This window comes from Sus scrofa, chromosome 8 (genome assembly GCF_054392235.1).
Source record: "Sus scrofa isolate SSC_HxYL_T2T_F1_AM1 chromosome 8, Sscrofa_HxYL_maternal_Yorkshire_Landrace_v2.0, whole genome shotgun sequence".
Classification (NCBI taxonomy): domain Eukaryota; kingdom Metazoa; phylum Chordata; class Mammalia; order Artiodactyla; family Suidae; genus Sus; species Sus scrofa.
In genome coordinates this window covers 93044277-93064544 of record NC_139390.1, presented here as the reverse complement: position 1 = coordinate 93064544, position 20268 = coordinate 93044277, and the positions used below count along the sequence as shown (strand labels likewise).

The following is a 20268-nucleotide window of genomic DNA, read 5'->3' as shown; positions in this document are numbered from 1 at the left end:
AATAAATGGGTCATCTGCAGCACTTGCTGAGGGAGCTGGCTCCAATTCTTTCCGCGCCTGTTTGTAGCCCCTCCTCCTGTTCATTGTCTCCTGGCTGCTGGGCTGGACCCCGGCAAAGAATGATAATTAGAGCTGGCAAGCAATAAGGATGCTTGTTAAGTAAGGATTGGTTGGGGGTCCAAATGGTTGCAAATTACAAGGGGAGAACTTGAGACCATAAGTTGCAGCTGGCGGGTGTTGTTCTGAATATAGCTGGTGGTGCCCTTGGGTCAGGTAAAATTCAAAGAAAGTTCAGGTTCTCAGTGGTGCAGAGATATGTCTGAGACCAGGTCCTCAATGGCTGCCCAACTCCATTTTTGTATGCCTGAACGGTGATTACTCCATTTTAATTTTACCATCAAATCAAATATCCAATAGTATATGATAATTTACATAATAGCAACATGGACAAAACATTGTGGGAGCACAACAGAGTATGTTGCCATTCATTCTTTCTAAATGAAAATTTCATCAAGGAAGCGCCTTTGGATATCTGCTAGGAAGGCCAAGGAAACTGGCATTTTTTAGTATTGTGGAGAGAACATGAGGTGTCCTGAGACTGGAAAGTAGTTTTAGATAAAAGCAGAGTGCATGGCAGGGAGTGATTCTGGAACAGTACATTGGGGACAGTTTATCAAAGAGTCTAGATGCCAAGGAACAGAATTAAACTTTATTTTTCAGATAGGGCCATCAAATTATTTTAAGCAGAAAAATGGCAGAATAAACTGCAATTTTAAAAAAATAAGCAGCCACAGATAACATGTTGAGTGATATCATTTCTAAGTGCAATGTGAGTGTCAGGACATGAATCCCTCCTGAAGTCACAAGATGGAGCAGCTTGACTGATCTGTGTGTAGCCATAGGTACCTGGCTGTGATTCCAAATTATCAATCTCCAGGAAAAATAATAAACATTGTTGGGATGTCTGAGCAGGATGAAGGGAACCAGAAGGCAAATGCATCAAGTTTATTGACAGGAGATAAATACAGCTAATGGTGGTGATGGCAAAGGAGGCAGTAGTCTGGGTCCCAGCAATGGATAGTGCTTTCTTTCACCCTCTTTCCTGCCAACTTCTCTTCTTTTCACTTTTCACTTTTGAGTCTATAAAGGCAATGCAAATAGTCAAAAATCATTTCAAGTATATTGGAGCCCTTTTGTGGTAGTGATTTTCTGGGTACCTGGCAGGATTGTACTTCTGGTTATTAGAATTTAGGGATGGCTATGACCTACTTTAGCCAATGAAATGTGAACAAATGTGATGTGTATCAGTTCCAGGTGGAAGCATCTCACCATCCTTTCTCCAGCCACAGTGATTCTTGAAGCACATGTTAAGGTACAGCCTCTGTCAACCTGGGTCCTTGTGTGACCTGAGTAGAGCTTGCTTGCTACCCTGGTATTGTGGATCAGAAATAGATGTTTGTAATTGTAAGCCACTAAAATATTGAGGCTATAAATTACTGCAGCATAAACCAAATCATCCTGCCAGAATCATTCATTTTTTCTGGAGAATTTCTTTTCCTGTTTCCATGTTTGATAACATGAGATGTAAATTTGAAGGGAAAGGAACTCAGACTGAGACTCTGGTCAAAGTTGAAAGATCAAGGAGGAAAGGATTCTTCAACTGTATCCCCAAGGTTTTTTGTTGTTGCTTTTACTTCTACTTTGTACATACTTTCAAACATACAAAAAACTTGGAAAGAGAGTACATGGATCTCCTATTTATTCTTTACCCAAAGTACTTGCCATATCTACTCTATCTCTTTCTTTTTTCTTATCTTCTATCTACTCATCTACTTTCCTCTGGACCAACTGAGAGTAAGTTTCATACATCATACCCTCTTACTATGTAATAATTAAGTAAATTTCCTAAGAACAAGGACAGTCTCTCATGTAACCACAGTTTAGTGATCTAATTCAGGGAATTTAACATCATTATAATACTTTAACCTATAGACAATATTTTAATTTCTTCTATTGTCCCAATAATGTTCTTTATAGCATGTTCCCAGGACTAGATATAATCTAGTATGAAATGTTGCATGTAATTGTTATGTCTGCAGTCTCCTTTAACCTGAAGTGATATCTACACATTTCCTTGCTTTCCATGCATTAGTATTATTCTATAGAATGTCTCTCAACATGGATCTGTCTGATATTTATTCATGATTAGATGCAAGCTATGAATTTTTGGCTGGAATATTGTATTAGGCAAGATTTTCCAGAGAAAGGGAATTTAGGCGAGAGAGAGAGTGAGAGAGAAAATACAGACAAGAAGAGATTTCTTATAGTAATTGGCTCACTGGGTTATGAATGCAAAAAAGACCCACAATCTGCTGTTGCAAACTGGAGAACCAGGAAAGCTGGTATATAGTTCAGCACAATCCTGAAGGTGTGAGAACCAGGGAGGCCCATGGCATAAGTCCTGGAGTTCAAAAGTCGAAGAACCAGGGATAAGGATGCCTGAGGGCCAGGTAAGAGGGATGGCCCGGCTCAAGAAGAGAGTGAGAATTTGCCTTTCCTTCATCTTTTGTTCTATTCGGTCCCTCAACAGCTTAGATGATGCCCACCAACGCTGGTGAGGGCAGATCTTTTCTCAGTCTATTGAATCAAATGCCAGTCTCTTCTAGAAGCATCCTCATAGAAACACTCCAAAATATGTTTTATCAGCAATCTGGGCATTCCTTAGTCCAGTCAAGGTGACATAAAATTATCCATCACAACTATCTTATAAGTGAATTGTGATCTTTTCAGAATAATATATCTGAGACACACTGCCTGCTTTCTCTGCTGTAGGATAACTGTTCTTCCATTTGTAATTAGTAATATGTGTGAATAAACTAATAATGATGCTCCATCATCATCAAGATTAGGGATTCGTATTATACTCATATCATTAAAAGATTCTGTAAATTTCCCATTACTTTCTGTATTCTGGAACAATTTTAAAACATTGAGACTATGTGGTTTCTAAAAGTTTTGTTGTGTTCCCCTATGCAGTCATCTGAGCCTGGCACCTCTTTGTGCTTTTTTTGTTATTTCTCTATAACTTTCGGTTTCCTCTATGAAAATCAGCTGATTTAAGGTTTCTGTCTTTATTTGCAGCAATTTGGTAAACTGCACTTTCCTAAGAAAAACTCATTTTGTCTAGGCTTTGAAAAAGAAAACCGTATCAGTAAAACAAAAATCTTTCAGCTCATGATTCATTGCCTGTGAGTGGCTATTAATATCAACACAGAATCAAAAATATACACCACGGGAAGTAAGGGGAAAAAACCCATAAGATGATGGTTTCCCTGTGAAAATGCCTGCCCAGATTTAGCTCCCATTATTTGTTCATAATTGTTGAAATTCTGCCACAGGGTGGAAGGTCCATATAGGGGTACACACAACAAATCCTGAGATACTTTCAGCTTCTTTCTCTAAAAGGAGAAAATGAAATGGACACATGTGACCAGTTCATCTTTCATATTCTCTTTATACTTTGGTATATGATACGGTTCAACTTGAGGTAAATGTATGAAGTTTTGGCACTCAAAGATAATACAGTAGTATAAATTAAGATTTTCATATTTTATGATGAACAAGAATGAAAGAATATCTCTTATTTCTCAAAATCATAAAGTAAAACTCAATAGAATAACAAGAGGAAGAACAGTACATTTAATAGACTCCTGTAAGAAACTAGTGAATTAGTAAGATTTAAAAGACTTGAACAAATAAATTTAAAAGTCTGATATAAGAAAACTAGGCATCCAATGAATAGGAATTTTTAAAGAAGATATATTTAAAGTACAAAATTAACATTTATAAAAACAAAAAAAAGTAAATCAATTATGCTTCAATAAAAAGCAAGCAAGTTAGGCATATCTTAAAGGAAGCATACAATACAGAGACAATACATTCTTCTAAAATTCATATGAAATGCAAGAATTCATAACAGTTCTCAAGTTTTATCACACAAAGCTAAGAACAATGTAATTAAATGATAAATCAACAACAAAAAAATGGCAAAACCAATATATCAAAGAATACATACTCCCAAATAACCCATGAGTTAAAAAGGCAATAATAAGAGAAAATATGAAATATTTAGAACTGAATGAGTATCAGGACACATTCACATCAAGATGTTTGTTAATCAGCTCAAATGGCACTTAGGGGTAAGTTTAGAGTTTTAAATGCGTATATTAAAAAGACAAGATATTGGGGCACTACCAGACCCAAAGTTGCTTAAACATGTGCTTTCTATTTTAGATAGCTTAACAAAATGGATAAGAATATATACCAGTTCACACAGAACCAGTTCTTGTCTGTGACAACAGCAAGTTTCTGAACTTTCAGCTATTTATTGAGAGGATATAGTAACATCACTATCTAAGTCAACAAAATATATTTCTTAATTTTTAAAACTTCCCCATCTTTACTATTTTTACAATAAATTGTAACAGAGTACAAGCATCATAAACAAATGCTCTAACTTTTCTTGACATAAGAGGCAATTTAATACTTTCAAGTCTACTAGCTGGTTCACTGTTTCCTCCTATATAATTATCTGTCTTTATTATTATAGTTTCTGAAAGATGCCATTAGAAATCATGGTGTTCTGAGGTTCTAAGATATTACAGACATTCTTATTAAGATTAATTTCTTCATATTCCTGTAATAAGAGAAACCTGTAACAAAAGTAAGAAACCTGTAACATCTAGAAATAACATATTACTTCATAAGATTGTCATAATTTTCACAATTTCTTGATAATACTCTTTCCTTATTCTGTCCTTTATACCACCTCCCTCTGTTGTATCTTTACATAAAAGATACAACATAAAAGTTTAAACAACAATTTTGAAGAAAATACAAACATGCTGTGTCTCATTCTTTAATAAAGTACTTAAGTTAGTCAATGCATCTTGATGGGAAGTATCCTTCTACTTCCTCGCCTTCTGTCACCTCCAACCAGGCTTACCAGACTTAGCAAAACAGCAAAGCAAAGTCATTGTTCAACTGGAACTCAAAACTAACTGGGTGTCCTGTATTTTATCTGGCAAGCTACCTGCACATATTGAAACACTCTGCCTTATGCCCAGTGTTCTGTGGAAAAAGGAAGGTGGCTTCATGTAGAATGAAACACTGGAAAATTATAAAACATACTATTCTCTGGCTTATCAACTAACAGAAAATCTTTATTTTATTTGAGTTTTCAGAAGTTATTAATACTAAGATATTTTAGTTGAAATCTTTATTCTAGCTGTTGAACATAATATGATAAAGAACAGTGATACTAAAGAGAGACGAAATCTCAAAATTTGTAAAACTAAGCAAATTCTTCACTAAGATGAATTTTTATATTATTAAATTATTATTTTTGAACTGTAAGCTAGAGATAAGCTAAATTATTTTCTGTTTAACAAACTATAGGTAATTTTAAAAATAAATTTTGTGAGAAGTGTAACACATAATTTAGCTGGTTAAGGAATAAATTTTACTTTTTTTCAAACACTGTTTTAAAGGTCTAAAAGAAAGAACATTACAGAAAACAGAGCAATGAAAGTGTTGCTATGTTCATCCTGGTTAAAGAAAAGAGGGTATGGGAGTTCCCTGGTGGTCTGGTGGTTAGGATTCAGCACTTTCACAGCTGCTGCTCAGGTTAAGTCCCTAGTCTGGGAACTAAGATCCCACTTCAAGCTGCTACATGCTGCAGCCAAGAAAAGGAGGGTGACATTGATCTCTCTGGAGCCATGTACATAAATCTTATTTTACACAATAACATTAAAAGTTGAAAAAAAACTGAACTATCCAACGTCTCGGTTCAAGGTGGTGGACGTCAAGACACCACTGAAATGATAGCATATGAACAGAAAAGGCAGTAAGTCCAAACACCGAAAGAATGGAGGCAACCCTCAGCCTCGGTGACTAATACTACTTATGAGACATCTACATCTGATGGAGGAAGGGGCACTGATAGAGCAGAGGTGAGGAATCTGTAACCCGGACACACAGGACCGGGGGTGCCATGGAGATGGACAATTCAATGGAAGATGGGAGCCGAACAGGGGCAAAACCTGAAGTCTGAAATGAGTCTGTGAGGGGAGCGCTCACAGCGCACACCTGAGCCGCCAGGACTTCCATCCCAGGAGGCGCACACAGTCTTTTTAATAAAAGCTTAATGAGCCATCTGGATGTAACTAGCACAGGCAGTGTGTGTACCAGTGCCCAAGAACAAATTCCCTCAAACCACGATGGAAAAAACCTACACAACCAAACCTCCAACACAAAACAATCACAATCTAGCCATTCATATCATCTAAAACACTGTTTGCCAACCAACAAGTTCTATCCAGGTACCAAAACCTCCCAGGAAGCCTTATCCCTGCCAATGTGACAAATAAATACAAAGATAGATGCAGGGCAGGGGTGGGGGCTGAGGGAGAGGAAATAACATTTACCCAGAGCACCACCAGACAACCAAGAATCACTAAATATTTGAAAAAGCGTGCAGCGTAACTGAAAAAGATCAAAATAAACAGACTGATCTGACTACAGAAAAACAGCTCATTCAGAATGCAGAAGAGAATTTTTAAAATGTTTATCAGAAAGATCTAACTAATGCTCAGAGATCTGAGAAAAATGATATCCTCAAAACAAATAAATGCTGGGTAAAAAGGAACAAAAATTTTTAAAGACTCAAAATTCAATAAAAACGTTAGTCAAAGAACCTACCTGGTCCACAGGAAAACAAAGGACAGAAAATAATACATAAAAGCTATGACATATAGAGGACTGGTTCAGTAAGTTTAATGTCTGATTATTAAGTTCAATTTCAGAAAAGAAAACTTAGAAAAAAGAGAGCAAAATAATCAAAGTAATAACATACCATGAACCAAACATTTGTGTCACCTTTCCTCAAATTCATATGTTGAAGTTTAAATCCCCAGTGTATCTGGAAGTAAGGCCTTTGGGAGATGATTAAGTCCTGAGGGTAGAAAGCTCGTGAGTGGGATTAGTGCCTTTGTAAGGGGATAAGGAGATCCGGGCCTTCTCTGCTCTTGGTGGTGTAATGACATAACCAGAGAAGAGCTGTCTGCAAACCAGCAAGAGGGCCCTCACCATAATGGTCCATGCTGGCATCCTCAGCCTGGACCACCCAGCTCCTAGAACTGTGGGAAATACATTTCTGTTGTTTAAACCACTCAGTCTGTGGAATTTTGTTACAGCAGCCCAAATTGACTAAGATTTAATAAAAATGAGTAAGAATCTGAGCTAATATTCATCTATCCTGCAAGTAGTATAGTAATGTGGAGAAATAAAAATTAGCAGCCTGAGCATATTATTTAGCAATATAAAAATGACTACTAGAGAAGTTTAAACCAGAAATGATTAAATGTTATTGCCTCTGGTGAATCAGGGCTGGAGGAGTGTGGGGGATTGATGCCTTTTATTATGAGTTCTTTTTTTTTTTTTTCTTTTTATGGCCGAACCCTCGGCAAATGGAAGTTCCCAAGCCAGGGGTTGAATCAAAGCTTTGTCTGTAATCCACACCATAGCTCATGGCGCTGGGTCCTTAACCCACTGAGTGAGGCCAGAGATCGAACCTGTGTCCTCATGGATCCTAGTTGGGTTTTTTACCACTGAGCCATGACAGGAACTCCCAGGAATTCTTTTTTATTACCTTTTAATCATCTGTGTGTATATTACTTGATAAATATCAACAAAGCTAAGAATCTTATATAATTGAATTTTATTCTATTTTTAAATGTTCTGTTTGGGAAATGGAAGGGATAATCCATTTTTGCAACCCTCTCATCAGTTTGGAAATATCTAATTTTGAATATCTAAAAGTCTTAGCAAATGGACAGTTCATTATTTCCCTGAAGTTGCTTTTGACAGGGAAATGTGGTTTCAGTGAGGGATGCTGAAAGCACTTCAAATTCCTAGGTTTGGAGGGAAAGAGGGGTGGTGGTGTTCTGCTTTTTGTTCTTGCAGGAGAGAAGGGAAACATTCAGAAAGGAGCTATGAAAAGAGAAAAGACCCTTGACCCATAGGAGAGCAGATGAAGGGGCCTGGGAAATTTGACACCTGAGCTACTTTATCTCCACAGAGCACCCGGGACCAATCATATTCTGAGCTACAATATGTTTTGGGTATCTTTGGACATGTGCTTTGCCATATCTCATCCTGGCTTCAAACTTCTGCGATCTCAGTGAACTAAAAGATGAAAAACAAACCAAAAAAAACCTTCATCATGATGCGAGTCTAACTGAACGTCAGAGGGCAGGGTTATCTTCATGGGATATGCACCTACGTTTCCATGGTGAAGTGGTGTGAGTAAAATTAAGGCATCCTTTTGATTGTATGTCATGTGCCTCTTTTACTGTTGGAATGTGAAATGGTAATTTTGTGTGAACACACTGCCATCCATCCACATAAATCATACACAGAATGAGGGAGAAGACAAAGGTAACAAAATGAAGGATGTGTAAGAAAGCTGTATCTCCAACTGCCAGAGGAAAATGGAGAAGCCATCTGCAGGGTCAAGCCCAGCACTGCTAGAAATGGAGGTGAAGAGGGGGCCAAACTAGAGAATGGCTTGCAAGTCTGTGTGAGAGGCGGATAAAGCCCTAGACACCCACTCTCCCCCATGGGTCCAGCTGACTATCTTTTCTCCACTCCCGAAGGGTAATTCTCTAAAAGAAAAACAGGGTTTCTAGATTCAAACCAGGGTAGGGATAGTAATGAAAAACAGGACAAATAAGCAAATACTGACAAAGTAAATACTGAAATCTCCAACTACCTCTGCCCACTTGGCTCCCAGTTTCTCTAGCAATTTAAGCAAGACTTGAAGATGCTAACATAGGGAAAGAGCCCAGCCACTCCTCCCCAAATGGTGAAAAGCACAGATCCAGCCAAGTGCCAGCGCTGCCTATCAGCTTTCTCTCCATTTGAACGGACAACCTACTTAGGTACGTGAGGATACATGAGGAAACCCGTTAACATGAGAAACAGGGGCAAATAAAACAACTTTGAAAAAAGAAAATATGCAGGAAGAAGAAATCTTTTTAAAAAATGATTAAAATCTTCAGAGGGTTAAGTGGAACTATTTCAATCATAAAATAAGAACCAAATGTTATAAAAAGAGGCAGTGAGGAGTTCCTGTCGTGGCGCAGTGGAAATGAATCCGACTAGGAACCACGAGGTTGCAGGTTCGATCCCTGGCCTCACTCAGTGGGGTAAGGATCCGGCGTTGCCTTGAGCTGTGGTGTAGGTTGCAGACGCGGCTCAGATCTGGTATTGCTGTGGCTGTGGCTTAGGCCAGCAGCTACAGCTCCCATTAGACCCCTAGCTTGGGAACCTACATATGTCGAAGATGCGGCTCTCAAAAAAAGACAAAAAGACAAAATAAATAAATAAATAATAAATAATAAAAAGAGGCAGTGACATTAGGAGAATAAAAAGGGTTGTTAGAAATTAAAGCCGTATTAACAAAACAAAAACCAAGGAAACCAAGTCATTGAAAACTGCCCTCCCCTGCAAAAAAACAAAAGAAGCACTAATAAAAGAATAGAAGGGGAGTTCCTATTGGTGCTCAGTGGGTTAAAGACCTGATATAGTCTCGAGGATGCAGGTTCCATCCCTGGCCCCCCTCAGTGGGTTGTGGACCTGACGATGCAGTGAGCTGTGGTGTAGACTGCAGAAGTGACTCGGATCTGGCATTGCTGTGGCTGTGGGAGTAGGCAGCAGCTGCAGCTCAAATTCAGCCCCTAGCCTGGGAACTTCCAGGTGTCTCAGGTGTGGCTGTGAAAAGAAAAAAAAAAAAAAAGGATGAAACACAAAATTAGAAAAATTCCCAGAAAGTAAAGCAAATAGAAAATAGAGAAGGAGCGAGTAGAAGAGGGAGAATACCGGGCCAAGAAATCTAACATTTGAAAAGGGGTTTTCTAAAAAGAGCATAGAAAATAGAGGGCAAAATTTATCAACCAAAAAAGTTAAGGATATTTTCCAGAGTCAAAGCAGGAGTTCCCAGATTAAAAAGTCCCACCATATATCAAGCACCATAGATAAAGACAGACCCATAGCATCGTCACGAAATTGTAGAACCCAAATACAAGAACATTTTTAAAGGTTTAGAGATGGGAAAATTGGTCTTACACAAAGACACAGGAATTAGAATAGCTTTAACTATTTTTCAAGAGCTACATTATTGAATGCCTTCAAAAATCTAGGTGGGGAGTTCCCATCGTGGCCCAGTGGTAACAAACCCAACTAGTATTCATGAGGATGTGGGTTTGATCCCTGGCCTCGCTCAGTGGGTTAAGGCTCCAGTGTTGATGTGAGCTGTGGCACAGGTCACAGATGTCGCTCAGATACAGCGGTGTTGCTGTGGCTGTGGCATAGGCCAGTGGCTACAGCTCCAACTGATCCCTAGCCTGGGAACTTCGATATGCCACAGGTACAGCCCTAAAAAAACAAACAAACAAACAAACAAAAAAAATCGGGGTAGGAAGGGGGAATCATCTCCAATTCAGAATTGTGTGCCCAGCCAATTTAACAAGTTTAACAGAATGCTGTCATTTTAAGATGTTTTATTTCCCCAAGACTTAACATCTCAGTCTTTCTCAAGAAATGACTGGTGGATGCAGTAAACCAAGAATGATGCAGATCAGGATCCAGAAAACAGGGGAATCAACTCAAGAGACAAAGGGAGCCCCAGGAGGTTCCTAAGCTATCTGTCAGAGCTGGTCAGAAGGCCCTGCAGAGAGATTTGTCAAGATTAGAAAGTGACAGAAATGCAGAAAAGCATTTGATAATATTCAACATTCATTCATGATTTTTTTTTTTTCCCTTTTAGGGCTGCATCTGCGGCATATGGAAGTTCCCAGCCTAGGGGTTGAATTGGAGCTGCAGCTGCCAGCCTCTGCCACAGCCACAGCCACAGCAACACCAGATCCGAGCTACACCTGTGACCTACACCATATCTCACAGCAACACCATATCCTTAACCTACTGAGTGAGGCCAGGGATCGAACCTGTGTCCTCATGGAGACTATGAGGTTCTTAACCTCGGGTTCTTAGCCCACTGAGCCACACTGGGAACTGCTCATTCATGATGTTTTAAAATATTTGAATACAATGAGAAAAGATTTAGATAATTTACAGAGAATTTGAGGTTGAACTGGTGATAAGCACACTGAAATAAAGCAAACAAAACTCCAAAGAAAAAAAAGTTTGTAATAAAAGAGTGGAAAGATTATACTATGTAGTTTTAGTACAAATAGCATTCATAATTATAAAATTATTGAATACTGAGCTAACCAATTATATTATACTGATAGAGTGGAGGTTGAGGTAGAATGAACTCTATCAAAATTAAAATTGTTTGAAATTGTGCTTATTGAAAGACACTGTTAAAAAATGAAAGGGCAAGGCATAGTCGAGACTTGCAGTCAGACTACACACAGTTATAACAATTCAAAAATAAAAGGTAAACAGCCCAATTTTTTACATGGAAAAATATTTGAAAAGATATTTCATAAAACATATATCATCAAAATGTATGTCATTATATATATTTATATGTATACTAATGTATAAAATATATGAAGCACATGAAAAGATGCTCAGCATCACTGGTCACTAAAGAAGTGAAAATTAAAATCATAATAAGATATCAGGATCTGCCTATTTTAGAATTTTATACAAATAGAGTCATACAGTATGTAGTCTTTTGCACCTGGCTTTTTTCATTTAATTATTTACCCATCTATTGATAAGAATGAGGCTTTGAACTCAGATCTATTGTCTCCAAATTCATTGTATATCCACAGTACATGATAAAAAGAGAAAAGGCAATTGGTTTTTCTAAAACATGGTATTAGTGAATATATCAGAAAATCACATGAATAAACTTTAAAAATACACACAATGTAGGGATATAAAATAACATAAAACAGCATAATATAACAAACATCTATATATTTATATCAATTTGAAACTTACCACTTAATTATCGAAGGTTTAACTTTTTAAAAAAATATGATATAATCTCTTATCCACTATGAAGAAAGTTGAGAAATATTTATCCTTGTTACACCATTTTTTCCCAAAGAATGATTCTGATCATTTTTAAAGACGGTGTTGGAATTATGAAATTCCTAATAATAGATATCCTGTTAGAAATTTAAAAAATAACTTAAATATAATCACATTTGACATCACTAGATTGTTATTTCTGTTTCATGTGGTATGAAGAAAAAAAGAAAAAAACTCAGATTATAACATCGAATTATGAGTGATTAGAAGTTCATTTTATCATGAATTTACAAAGATAAGGTTAAAATATCTTATCTGGCAAAAGAAAATATATAGTGGAAAAAAGAATCCCTATAATAGCATCAACAAACAGAATGGTAGAGCTCAATTTCTTTCTGCAACATCTGTGACTATTTTTTATGTATTTTAATGGTATTTCCTTTTGCATAAAGATTCATAAGTGTTAAATTTTGATTATTCCAGACACTTTTAATCTTGAATGCCACCTTGCCAGACAGCTAACAGTTGATGTTTGCCAAGTTCACACTATGAGGTACTGTTTCAAAGAGTACAGGTACAATAAATACAGAGTAGAAAAGGCAGGAAGAGGGCAGGTCACAATGAATAAAGTGATAGGAGGATGCGTATGTACATCTGTCTCATTTCAATTTACAGAGGATTAAAGCAATCATTTGATTTGTTGTGCAAAGAAACGAAGAGGATAGAGATGTCAATAGTATTTCAAAAGTGAAAGAAATCTTAAGGATTGTTTAATTTGAGCTCCTCAGTTTATAGATTTTCAGAGGAGTGGCAGGACTTGCCCTGTACCATGTACAGAGGCCACAAAACTAATAAATAGCTCTTTTGACTCTGAAGTCTTTGCTTTTTCTACCCCACCAAGATGCTGAAGCAAGTACAAATAACATGGTTGTCAAAAATGATGAAAACTGGAGTTCTGCTTGTGGTTCGGCAGGTTACGAACCTGACTAGTCTCCATGAGGATGCAGGTTCCATCCCTGGCCCCACTCAGTGGGTTGAGGATCGGGTGTTGCAGTGAAGTGTGGGGTAGGTCACAGACATGGCTCAGCTCTGGCGTTGCTGTGGCTGTAATATAGGCTGGCAGCTGCAGTCTGATTTGACCCCTTGCATGTGAACTTCCCCATGCCAAGGGTGCAGCCTTAAAAAGGAAAAGAAAAAAGAAAAAAAAAAAGAAAAAAAAAAGAAAAAAAAAAAAAAAGGAGTTCCCGTCGTGGCGCAGCGGTTAACGAATCCGACTAGGAACCATGAGGTTGCGGGTTCGGTCCCTGGCCTTGCTCAGTGGGTTAAGGATCCGGCGTTGCCGTGAGCTGTGGTGTAGGTTGCAGACGCAGCTTGGATCTGGCGTTGCTATGGCTCTGGCATAGGCCGGTGGCTACAGCTCCGATTCGACCCCTAGCCTCGGAACCTCCATATGACGCAAGAGTGGCCCAAGAAATAGCTAAAAAACAAAAAACAAAAAACAAAAAACAAAAAAAAAGAAAAGAAAAAAAACACTTAGGAATGATTAAAAACCAAATAATGCTGAGTTTTTGTTCATGTGGTTAAACAGTGGTCTGAAATAAGAATGTTGATACATTTAAAATCAACAATTACAGATGTTAGTTTTGAAATATTCTTTTATAATTTTGAATGTCAGACTAAATTTGTGAGTTTTATAATAATTTCAAAACACTTTTTTTTAAGTCTCATAATTTGAATTGCACAGCCAGGAACAGTAAGGCATTAACGTTTACGAAAGCTGGATTTTTCCCAACCATGATAGATAACTTGTAAAGAAAGCTGGTCTTCATAACAAGTAGTTCTGTCATAAGATGAACTGTATTTTATTTTATTTTAAAATGATTTTTATTTTTTCTATCATAGCTGGTTATGAACTGCACTTAAACAATTTTATAGTCTCTTAGGTTCTCATCACTCCTTTGCTAAATATTTTATAAGTTCATGAAACACTGTATATTACTCGAGTTACACTTCAAATTACTTACTTTGAAATATTGTTCTCGTCCAGGGAATGATGACTGTATCCCCACATGTTGGAAAAGAGAAGGTTTATATCGAATACGAATATGCTTATTTCGTTCTATACATTTTTCCTGGGGGAAAAGTAAGAGAAACGACAATCTTATGTATAAACCCAAATACTCCTTTTTATTGCGCTTACTGATGGCAGAACTTTAAAATTTAAACACAACATTTAATTCTCAGCTTTTTCTTCATAAGAATAATGGAACAAAGAAGTTAAGATACAAAAACAGGTATTTTCATGAACTCTGCTAATTTCATTAGAAAATCAGGCTACTGTTTTACCAACTGTAAGTTTCCTCTCCTTTCTCTTTATTCCAGTAACATGAAATCTTTAATATCTCCTAGCTATCAATTTCTTTCAGACTATGCTATTTTCTCCCCACTCATAGATTTAGTTCCTATACCGAATTACACCCTTCTCACCTTCTTCTTAAAAATTATGTGATTAAGACAAAAAGCCAATATTATACTTAATGGGAAAAGACTTGTATAACTTTTTAAAAATAAAACGACCTCTCTTCTATTAAAAACAAACATTTGAAATTATTATGATTGTTACATGAGAATTATTTTATGTGACATATACATAGAAAATTCATAAAATACATCTCAAGTTTATGTACACAATTTTAAATAGGCATTTCTACCAAAGTTAACTAACATGTATGAAATACATTAAAGAAAATAATTATTTTATAACCATAGAGTAATTAAATAATCTAGAGTTATTTTAACATGAAACTAAATTAAGGTGAGATAAAATCAGTTGAGGAGTTAGAATTTAGCAAATATGGTAATACCGTCTAATCTATTAATAAAAGTTCCAGTGGGACAGTATTATCAAATACTGGCTCCCCAAAAATACTCACCAAATAACCTGCTCATAAAGCAAAGGTGAGTTCATTGCTTATTGCAGTTAAGAGAGAAACTACCTTGAGAGACGTGTGTTCAAGTCTTGTGTCTATTTTTCAACTGGGTTCTTTTCCTGTTGTCGAGTGTTGAAAGTATTTTATATATTCTGAATACAAGTCCCTGTTGCATATGGAATTTACAAATCTTTTCCTAGTCTATGGCATCTTATCTTCTTAATAGTAAATTTTGCAACACAAAAGGTTTTAATTTTGATGAAGTCTCATTTATCAACTTTTCAAAAATGGATCTAGTATTTAGTGTCATGTCTAAGAATTCTTTACCTAGTCCTGGGTCCTGAAGATGTTTTCTTATATATTCTTCTAAATGTTTTATAGTTTTATGTTTTATATTTAGATAAATGATTGAGCTATGCTTGCATAAGATGTGATGTTTAGGTTGAGATCCTTTTTAAAAAAATACAACTGATCCAATACACATTTGTTGAAAGACTATTCCTTCTCCATTGAATTAAGTATGTTCCTTTGTCAAATATTAGTTGGCCATATTTTTTGTGGACCTATTTTTGGGCTGTTCCATTCCATGGGTCTATATGTTTACCCCTTTGCCTCTAAAGACTTGTTCTGATTACCATAACTTCATAGTAAGATTTAAGATCAAGTCATCTGATGATGGGTCCAATTTCATTCTTTTTCCAAATCATTTAGCTAATTTAGTTACCTTGCCTTTTCTCAAAAATGTTAAAACAAGCTTGTTTATACCCACCAAAGAAAACCTTACTGGGATTTTGATTAGAATTGTGCTGAATCCAAATATCAGTTGGGAGAGCAGTTGCATAGTTACTATGTTGAGTCTCCCAATCCATGGTTGTGGTATGTCTATTTCATCTTTTGAAGTTTTTAGCATATAGGTAATGTATATATTTTATTAGTATTATATACATACATATATAAATGGAATTTGCAATTTTTTTCCTAGTTTGTGACATCTTATCCTAAGAGTAAATTTTGCAGCACAAAAGTTTTAATTTTGATGAAGTCTAATTTGTCAATACATTATATATATACACATATATATCTGTATCATATTCTTTCATTCTAATATTGGTAATTTATATCTTCAGGTTTTGTTGGTGTTGTCAGAGATTTGTCAGTTTTATTGCTCTTTTGAAAAAAACCAGCTTTTGGTTTCAATTTCTCCACAGCTTTTATGTTTTCAATTGGTTGCTTTCTGCTCTTAGTTATTATTGTCTTCCTTCTGCTTGATTTTGGTTTATTTTGCCCTTTTTTAGTTTCTTAAAGTGGAGGCCAAGTTATTAATGGGAAATCTTTCTTCTCTTCTAAGATAAAGATGTCATGCTACAAATTCCTCCTTAAGCAGTGCTTTAGCTGCATCCCACAAATTTTTATACCCTGTATTTTTGTTTTCATTCAGTTCAAAATATTTTCTAATTTTCTTTAAGACTTCCTCTTTCACTCACAGTTTATTTTAAAACGTGTTGTTTAACTTCCAGGTATTTTTAGATGTTTCAGTTATCTTTCCGTTACTAATTTCTATTGAGTCCATTGTTGTCAGAGAATATATGTTTTATGATTTCAATTTAAATTTGTTAACATTTGTTTGATGATACAAGACATGTCTATTTTGGTGATAGGTCTAAGTTTATTTTAAAAGAATGTGCTTCCTAATGTTGTTGGAGGTAGTGTTTTTTTAAATATCATTTAAATCCAGATGGTTGATGGTGTGGTTCAGTTCTTTTATCTCTGCTGTTTTCTGCGTACTAGCTCTGTTATTACTGAGAAAGGAGGGTTGAAGTTTCTAGCTATCATTGTAGACGGATGGATTTTTCCTTTCAGTTCTGTCATCTTTGGTTTCATGTATTGTGAGTCTCTGTTGCTACATGTGTGTACTTTGAGGACTGTCTTCTTAATGATTTGACCCTTTTATCAGTATGTAGTATCATTGATTCCTGGCCAATTTTTTTTTCTCTGAAGTCTACTATGATATTAATGTAGCTACTACAGATTTCCTTTGATTAGTGTCTGCATGGTATATTTTTTTCCATCTTTTAACATATCTGTATCATTATATTTGAACTGAGTATAGACAGCAGATAATTGCACAGTTTTTCAATCCATTCTGATGAACTCGTCTCTTAATTGGTGTATTTTGACCATTTATATTTGATGTAAACATTGGCGTGTCTGGGTTTATGTCTACTGTTTTTATTGTTTTTTTTTCTATTTATTTACTTTTTAGCCCCTCTGTTTCCACTTTTCACTGCATTTTTTGGACTCCTATTACTTCATTCAGTAGGCATGTCAGTAAAAATTTAGGATATAGGAAGTCGAAAAATGGATGCACTAACCAGATTTGGTTGTGTAAACAAAATTTAGGTAATTACATTAGAAAGATTGTATTTTTCTAAAATATGAAGCAAAGAAATACTCACAAGAGTTTCTCCTGGGTTACACATCTTTACTTGAAAAATGTCCCCCAAGAGCAAGTCTATGGGTTTGTCTTTGTAGAACATTAAAAAAAATCGTACAAAGTCAATTAAATCCTCAGATTTAAACAGCTTTCCTACGGAGAAAAAAACAAAAAAACTCTTTAGTGCCTACATGATAGATCATAACATAACCTTTAAATATAATTGTTCATTCTGTTAACATGGGAAAAGAGTAAATAAACAACTATTAAAAATTAAATATATATTATTCCTTAGAAATAAAGTGTAAAGCATTAATGAGGTTGGGGAATAATGAAACAAAGTAACATATATGCTTCAGTATTAAGAATTACCACTTCTGGGGGGAAAAGTAAGCCCAGAAGCAAGCTTAGAAGAGTGAGTACTCTCAGGAAATCAACTTTGACAACTAATGAGAATCAAGTGTAAGATATATAAATAGGAGTATAGGAGCTGCAGTCTTACTGATTTCTTCAGGAACTGTGATTTGTAAACTGTCTTTTGTGGAACTTTATCGATCTACAAATGGTAGATCGATAAAGTAATACAGATTACTTCAATATTTGAGCATTATTTCATAAAACCACTATTTTTCTCTTATATTTATGATTCTTAAAGAATTTAAGAATCTTAAAGATTTACTATATTTTAAAGTAAGATTTAAATACATGCAAGCATTTATTCTAATACATTGCATCTGTAATTTTAAAATAAAATTGAGGGTGTAAGATTCAGGTAAATATTCACTTTTTTTTTTTTTCTTTTTAGGGCTGAACCTGTGGCATATGGAAATTCCTGGGCTAGGGGTTGAATTGGGGCTGCAGCTGGCAGCCTATGCCACAGCCACAGCAACGCAGGATTTGAGCTGTGTTGAAAAAAACTTTCAGGGCCTTAAAATTGGATTCCACACCACTTTCCAAAATTTTGGGGGAATAAGTGGTCAAAAAGAAATATATTAACAATTACAAAATCTAGTTTTGAGGACAAAAATGTAAGGAATAGAAACAGGCTTATCACATTCCCATTTATGTGAATTTTCAATGATAAACACCAAATATTTTACATGGCATATGTATATTTACACGCATGTTCTGAATGAAATATATTGAGTGAGGGGAATTCCTGTCTTGGCTCAGTGGAAATGTATCTGACTAGCATCCATGAAGACAAAGGTTCAGTCCCTGGCCTCACTCAGCGGGTTAGGGATCCAGTGTTGTCATAAGCTGTGGTGTAGGTCACAGACACGGCTCGGATCCCATGTTGCTGTGGCTGTGGTATAGCTCCAATTCACCCCCTAGCCTGGGAACCTCCATATGCCATGGGTGCGACCCTAAAAGGACTATATATATATATATATATATATATATATATATATATATATACACACACACATACATACATACATACATACATATATGGAGAGAGAGAGTGAAACCCTAATACAGGAGTGGGAGGAAGTGGAGGTAGGGGTTGGGCTTAAAGCAAAAGAATAAAACTGGAGAGAGCTCCTGCTTGAAACAACAATGCAGCATAGAATGAGTTTGGTACCTCAGCTTGCTGCTGTGAGAGTCAAATATAAGAAAAATGGATAGAAGGAAAAGAGGAATGAATGGAGGGAAAGAAAAGGAAAATCTATAGAAGAATCATTAAAAAAATCACATCATGGGCACCATTTTAGGAACTTTACTGTGTGGTGGGTATAACTCCTGTTTTTATGTTTTTTTCAGCATACTAGAAATTACAGGGACTTCAAAGTACAACAGTCCTGTTAAAATTCCTTCCTCTACAACTTCAATTATTTGGCTTTGAGTATTTTTCCATGTAAAACAGGGAAAAGTACATCTTAGTCATTGTGCTAACAAGTGCCCCCGACTCGGACAGCATTTAGCAAGCGGTAGCTAGCTGCCTTGTGTTTTTATAATATGTGAATATATGTCAATCTGCTTATTTATACTGTCCATCTAGAAAAAAATTGTTTAAAAATACATTTTCTGACATTCGGATTCTTGAATCTGATTTTAATATTAAACTCATTGCACCTTTATAGAAATCCTGCCATTCCTCTCCAATTAGTAACAAATTATTTAATAAGTTCTTAAAAACTTTTAGCATTACTGTGTACTAAAAATCTTGACCCCACAAAATCGATCCGCTGCTTACCTATAAATCCTAGAATTGAAAACTCAATATAAAACCAATTATTCGAAGTTATGTTATGTACAAAATCTGCGATTTTTGTGAAATACATCTTGTTAGCTATGATGTCATCTTCTAGCTGGAAAAAAACCCAAAAGGCATTAGCACTTGGATGCTTCCATAGAAAAAATTACATTAGCTTGAAAACTGAAAATACTTTCAATAGGATACACTGAAAACATGCTTTTATGAGGTAACAGGTTGATTTTTGTGGGATTCATTGAAGGTATCTCCTGTTAATCAATTTTTATTTTCTGATTCTGAGACCAGGGATTATCTGTTTATTTCCTAGGTACCAATAAATAACATGCAATCTAAATCCTCCTTGGAAAATTCCATTTATCTGAATCCTCTTTCACCCTCGCAAATACTCCAGTCTCTAGGTAAAGACTAACTGGCTCTATGCTTAGACGACAGGTGCCTTGTTCTAGCACCAGATGTTGTGTTTGGCAAAGTGATGACAAAAGGGAGCTGACACTCTCACCCCAACCAACTGGTTACAAGGATTGTACCAATCAGCCTAAATAATCCTCCATAAAGTGTGTGTCTGCTGCAGGGGGGAGAGGGGGGAGATGTAATGCATGTTATGTGGAGTCTGGAGAAAA

General features: G+C 36.0%; 1 protein-coding gene across 4 annotated transcripts in view; it reads right to left on the bottom strand.

The window, feature by feature from the left end:
- Positions 1–687: 687 nt before the first annotated feature.
- Positions 688–20268, bottom strand: part of MGAT4D (MGAT4 family member D) — a 48641-nt gene continuing 29060 nt past the window's right edge. For 2 of the 4 annotated variants that reach the window (XM_084972840.1, XM_084972843.1), the window contains exons 8-12: positions 19628–19742; positions 17453–17583; positions 14091–14198; positions 12034–12203; positions 688–1140 (exon numbers count right to left, since the gene is read on the bottom strand). In XM_084972840.1, the coding sequence (XP_084828966.1) occupies positions 12189–12203; positions 14091–14198; positions 17453–17583; positions 19628–19742 (369 nt within the window). In that variant the 3' untranslated portion in view covers positions 688–1140; positions 12034–12188. Of the gene's footprint in view, positions 1141–3494; positions 4713–12033; positions 12204–14090; positions 14199–17452; positions 17584–19627; positions 19743–20268 lie in introns of those variants that run through there. The other 2 variants (XM_013978887.3, XM_084972842.1) reach the window with 1 other exon arrangement.